The sequence below is a fragment of the Morone saxatilis genome, unplaced genomic scaffold, assembly GCF_004916995.1.
Source record: "Morone saxatilis isolate NCDOM2014 unplaced genomic scaffold, NCSU_SB_2.0 Contig16, whole genome shotgun sequence".
Taxonomy (NCBI): Eukaryota; Metazoa; Chordata; class Actinopteri; family Moronidae; genus Morone; species Morone saxatilis.
This window is the reverse complement of record NW_023339718.1, coordinates 15,385,504-15,391,959: the sequence shown is the minus strand read 5'-3', so window position 1 is coordinate 15,391,959 and position 6,456 is coordinate 15,385,504. Positions and strand designations below refer to the sequence as shown.

At 38.9% G+C, this 6,456-nt stretch overlaps 1 protein-coding gene across 1 annotated transcript in view; it reads right to left on the bottom strand.

The window, feature by feature from the left end:
* mthfd2l (methylenetetrahydrofolate dehydrogenase (NADP+ dependent) 2 like) overlaps nucleotides 1-6,456 on the bottom strand; it is a gene marked incomplete in the record, with an annotated part of 28,980 nt that overhangs the window by 699 nt on the left and 21,825 nt on the right. The window contains 2 exon segments of the mRNA XM_035658692.1: nucleotides 140-265; nucleotides 3,108-3,200. Of these exon segments, the coding sequence (XP_035514585.1) occupies nucleotides 140-265; nucleotides 3,108-3,200 (219 nt within the window).

The window sequence follows — 6,456 nt, the reverse complement described above, 5'->3', positions numbered from 1 at the left end:
ATATATATATATATATATATATATTATAATTTGTTTTTTCTGTGTGAGTTAAAGTTGTTAGAAATTATATAAAAGCTGCAGCTTTGTTCAGACACCTCCCTTTCTAAAGAAACTGTAATGGACTTCTGGATTATTTTACCCTCAAAGTCCACGTCACCGATGAGCCGGAGTTTCCCCGTTTTTGGGTCCTTGATGCGGTTTATGCCCACGTCGATAACTGCTGCGCCCTCTTTTACCATATCTGCTGTGATCAGCCCCGGCACACCTATGCACAGGAACCAAGGAAAGAAAATTACTTCAATGACACCATAGTACCTGAGGTGCCGGGGTCCAAGGGATTGTGGTAATGTGATTAAACACAAGTTAATTAAAGATGGATGTTGTAAGCCAAATATGATCTGAAATAATTTAGATCTTAAAACTACATTTTGACCGAGGGCGGTTCTTCAAGACAACATGTCAGGATCAGGTAATAAACCGGCATAGACGCCTCTGACCCTTATCATGTCTGTTGATGCTGTAGTGCTGTATAATCCCAAAGTTAAAATGAATCAAATTACAAAAAATAGCCAAATCAGTGAACCGGAGCCCTGAGGTGTTTCATTTTTCAGCAGAATTTTTGTTTACAAACCTGCGACACTTTATTGATGGATGGCCTCCTGCTGCTTGTCAAGCTTGTGTTATTTATTAAGTTTAATTCAGTTTCATTTCAGTTTAGTTTCCGGAGTTGGTTTGCTAGTTTCAGTCCATTTTAAAACATTTTCGTTTTTGTTTCGTTTTCATACGTTTCAGTCTTAGTTTTAGTTTTTTTTCTTATAATATGGAGAGAATTGGTCGGTGCAAGATTTCAGAAGTTCAGAATAGGTATTAAAATAGAAACACACTGACCCACAGTCATGTAGACATCCCAGTTTCAACAAACATGCACCAATGCCTCCATGCTTGTGTTGAGAAATATGACCAAATTGGCAAAGACTAAAACTAAAGACATTTTAGATATTAGACATTAAAGATTTTAGTTTTGTAAGTACACAATTCTGTTTCAGTTCGTTTTCTAGTTTTATTAACTAAAATGCTTTTTCACACTTTTAGTTTTTAGTTTAGTTTTTGTTAACTATAATAATCTTGTCTCCGACAAGCTAAAAAAAACTATTTCAGTACTGTTTGTTTGGTTAGTTGAGAGACTGCAGCCACCATGGCGTTCCCATCTCAACCATCGAACCAATGTAAATAACCCATTTTAGGATAGAAGGTCAAGTCCTGCAGGCTCTATTATGTTTTCATATCAAAGTCACTGAACAGCCAGCTGTCCTTTCCTTTCTGCAGCGATGCTTGTCGTTTCCTTTTAATCACAGGTTCCGTGACAAATACCTCTTCGCCTCAGACTTAAAAGGCAGCAAAGCAGAATAAGATGATAGATCAGTTGACTGTCTACAAGGAAGGAAATAATTAAGCATTGTATATTTATGTTGATAATCACTCCACCTTGAAGTTGGTTGTCAATTTGAACTCCTCAGACTGCAATTAGAGCTACTTAACAATGTCTGAGTAAAATAACAATTAAGAACCAGTTTTAGAAAATACCACTGCTCATATAAAGCACACAGACATCAGAGGAGCTCAGGGACACGCTAACCCAGACTGAGTTTAATTAGTAGGACAATAACTGCAATTACAACAATTAAATCCCCAACATATACTTTTGATAGTTGTACGCTGGACTGCTGACATTCACTTAATCATACAGTACAATATAGATACAGTTCATTAGTTCCAAAAAACCAAACTAAAAGGTTCCCTTCCCAGAAAGCTAATTTTAGTCATCAGAAAAAAGCCCATAAGAGTCTTTCGAAAGATACTGCCTCACATTCCAGCTGCCGCAGATCATTACCGTTCCTCGAAAAAAATCGTAATCCATGACGGTTGGAGCAGAGAAACAGGTACACTGAAACTTCCTTGTTTATTATTTATTTAGATAAGATTACTTCAAGTGAGGACTGGTAAGCACTTTCACAATCTGTCCTCCTGGTTGCGTTACCATGCAATATAATTCCCTCTATGGCAGTTCCAACATAATGAAATCGTACCTGGCACTCAGTGGCTCTTTCAGTAACACCATAAAAAGTAGAAAAAAAAATGCAATATAATATTTATACTCAAGTAATTAAAATTACCTGAAAATAATAATTGTTGTGTTTTTAGAATGAGCTGTTTTTATCTAGAGATAACCATCACAGAGTCAGCCATGTTAAACTGCCATATTTCTACACTAGACCAGAACAAACCAAACACGGGCTGTAGATATGGCCTTTTGAGTTTTTCTCAGCCAGTTTCTCCTACACGCTTGGAAGGGGCGTGCGAGGCGAGGGGTATTAAGTTGGTTGCAATCTGCAGTCTCACTGCTAATCCTACCTAAATCCTATACACTGGACCTTTAACACATCACTCCAGTTAAACAACAACAATACAAATAATAAATAATAATTAATTTGAATTTAATTGTCTGTCACAGATTAAATGTATAAAAACCCACAGGGATGCACTTCTATATTACAAACTAATGTTCTATGTTACAATAAGGTGCAATAAACTGGGCAATGGGCATCATTTCAGTATCGGTCCCAACTATCAATAACATAATAAGAAGATAGTACTGCCGAATACAAACTGGGGATACACTGATTACAGCTGACACAATTATTGGATCAATGTTTTAGCTGATCCAAAATATTAATCATCAACTATTTTAATATTGTTTAAGGAATTTTGTCTTTTCTTTGCCTTATGTGATAGTAAACTGAAAATCTTTGAGTTTTTGACTGTTGGTTAGGCAAAACAAGACATTTGAAGACGTCCCCTTGGATGTAAAGGAAATTGTGATTGTGGCATTTGTCACTATTTTATGACATTTTATAGACCAAAAAAATATCTGAGAAATCAGCAGATTAATTCATACTTAAAATAATAGTTAGTTGTCGCCCCAAAGGTGACTGATAGTGAAACTTTATGCATAATTGTGTACTATTAATCAATCTGAAGGACTATGTGTCCATTCTTAAACTGTAAAAGAATAGACAGTGTCTTATTGGTGTGTTGGGTGTAATTACCTGCAGCTGCAATAATGATGTCAGCCAGGCTGGTTAGCTCCTTCAGCTGTTCCTTCGGTGTACATCTGTGGGCAATGGTCACTGTAGCATCACCTGAGGAGAAACAAATCAGAGATATCAGTTTCTGAAAGACAGTGTGGGTCAATTAAATTTCAGATCTAGTGTTTAAAGCTGTGAACTTTTGAAGGTACTACTATAGAAGCAACAGTCCCTCTGAGGACTGCAGACTATCCTGAGAATGACCTCTCTTTCAGGGTTTCCTGAGGTGTGCTTTGTCCAAAATAAAGAGACTCTGCTAACATCAGACACACATAATACACTTTTATGAACAGTGAACTTCCAGGGAAAAGAAAAAACATCTTAAGATGTTCCTTTATTGATCTCCCGTGGGAGAATTATTTAATGAGTTAGGACTGTCAACTATGTTCCTGAAGTTAATACATTTTATCAATATTTTCTAAACCTGACAAGCACCATTTTATGCCACCGCAAGCAGGCCAAGCTCTACAACCACGATAGTCTGTGACTTACTGAGTTACTGACTGTGATGAAGTTACACCATTGGTCCTGTTGAGTGTTGGAGCTTCCTGATTGGCCGTTTGCTCTTATAAAATGAATAGGTGTGAACGATGCTGGCTGTTGATATCAGAAGCAGATTTCTCTGCACCGGTCAACAACAGATTCTGCTCCTCTGCTCTTTTCTACGTACACGCACGGCCGATCTTTACAATAACAGCATGTATTACTACATCTTGCACCATCTTGTGATGGGTACGAAAAGACAGGGGTTAGATAATTAGTTGTAATTATATGTTTTCAAATCAAACATCTTAAAATATGAGTGGAAAGTTTTGTTGTGGCAATTTATACCATTTTTTGACTCAAACGTAAACATGTCATGTGATATACTTCAAATCGGTTAACATTCAATATCCTGGACTACACTAGTAGCTGACCATACACGGTCCAGCCATATACTAGAAATACTGTATACTGAAATTATATGCATATTAATGTGAATATTAGGCAACATTTAGACTTTCAAGAAACTGCTGATACTTCAAGTAGAGTTAATCTGGACATCTTTGTGATTTATGCATCTTGATCTTGATTTACTATAACACTCATTACGTGTCAATTTTTTACACTTGCGCTCAAGAACATTAACATCTTATTTATCTGTCTGACTCAGCTCAGGAGGTAACAGTGATTGATCGATTGATCACACAGTACGTTCAGTCTACAGTAAAGCAGTGAAAGAAGTATGCCACAGTATAAAAAAATAGTTTTTACGAGCCTGGAAAAGTACGAGCAAAAAGCTTTTGCTCGGGCTATGTAATTTCTTATACTGCTGCGAGCCATACAGACAAAATTCCATTCACCTCAATTACACTGAGCTGGCTTTTCAGAAGAGAATATCTCAAAATCTCATCAAATCTTCATTCCCTGCATGACTCAGCAACACTAGCAGTTAAATAAAGATTATAACTATAATATACTCTTTAAATATATTAATAAAGTTAGCCTGTTTATTATTACCACATTTTTTACATTACTCTTGAACCTGAAATTCTCTTCAAACTCCACATCAAAACAGTGATACATTGTCTAGTGCACTACCTGGCAGGTGGTGGGTAATCACACCTGATGTAGTGAGTAAATTACACAATAAGTAAAAGTGACATGTTGAAAGTAACCGTAATCTTTATCTAATACATCCTGCATAGTCATACCTGAACCAGGAGCACAGGTGTGGAACAGGAAAAAAAAGAGGACCACATAAGGAAGGAAAGGCAAGTCACAGCACATTAAACCTCCCAGTCACATACCTAATGATACGTGTGTGTGTGTGCGTGTGTGCGTGTGGGTGTGTGTGTGTGGTGTGTGTGTGGGCGCCAGGCGTGGGTGTGGTGTGTTGTTGTGTGAGGTGTGTGTGTGTCTGTGCATGTCTGTGTGTTGTGTAACCGTGGTGTTCTGTGTGTGTGGGTGTGTTATGTTGTGTGTTGCTGGTGCATATGTCGTGTGGTGTGTAGTGGTCTGTCTGTTGTGGTGGGTGGTGGTGTGTGTGTGGTGTGTCTGTCTTCTGTTATGTATGTCTGTTTTGTGTTTGTGTGTGTTCTGTGTGTGGATTTGGAGAGAAAGAATTAAAGAGAATTCTGACAATATATCTATGTTATTGTCTTATTTATTGTCTTTGTTATCGTTCTAGCAGAAGATGTACTTGCCACAGCTGTATACAGATGCTTGTATTTTTTAGATTCACCACTGTTGTTCACCTGGTTGTTGCGTGCACATTTCACAGTTGCCCTCTTCTAACACAGCCTCACCATGGTCAATAGTAGGAGGGCAGTGGTTCTCTATTTTGATATATTCCCTGTAAGTATCCCAGTTGAGAATTGTTATTTTATGTTATTTTTTACAAAGGTTAGGTTAATTTGACTTCTTCTATAATGATGCAGGGTTCATGAAGTGTCCTCACGGTTTCATTTACAGGTCCGGCTGTCGCATTTATGGACAGTCGTGTTAGCTTGCTTTTGTGGTGTCTGTTGCCCGCCTGGTCAACCCGGGGGGGCAAACTGGAGCAGTTCACTACAGTTTATCCTCTAACTGAAACTTCATCTTGGCCGAGGCAAAGGTAGCAGTTCAAATGAAGTAGATTTGAAAGCGATAGAAAGTTATCTCAGCTGGACAACTCACCTATTGGGCTCCTTGGGGATGTGCCACGGAGTCAGGAGAGTAAGGGAAGACCGCTGAAACTGAGTACTTACAAACCGCGCCGAAGGATCACGTCGGTGACTAGTCTTACTTGAGCATCCCGCAGTCTAATAGCCGGCGTTCGGGTAACGGTGAGTGTCTGGTTCACATGAGCGCCAAAGGATACGCTGAAAGAAGACAGTACTCAGCCCCAGCACCACAATGCCTGTTCTCTCCCTGTGCCATTTGGGAGAAGACCTGTGGGCGCGCTCGGCGGGCGTTGACGAAAGCTTCGGTGCAAACCCACCAGAGCTTAAAGACGTGCTTTGTTGCCCTCAGCTGTGAGAGATGCGTTAATTCATGCGCTTAGCATTTCACTGGCATGCAATAGTATTTTAACCTTTCACCTGGTATCGTCGTGTCTGAGTTCCTTTAAAACCTAGCCTGGCGGTCCACCAGTCCTGAATAAATTGGAGTGTATATAAATACACAACGGATGACAAGAATTCCCCACTGAATTCAGCAGGACCACAGACTTCATGAGCTTGAGTATCTTCGACGCCCTGACTCCCTCTCTTCCCTGTGTGCTTTTTTTTTTAATTTAATTAGAGGTGAAGGAGATATTGTATTGTCATTGGAAAAGATTCACGGTCGG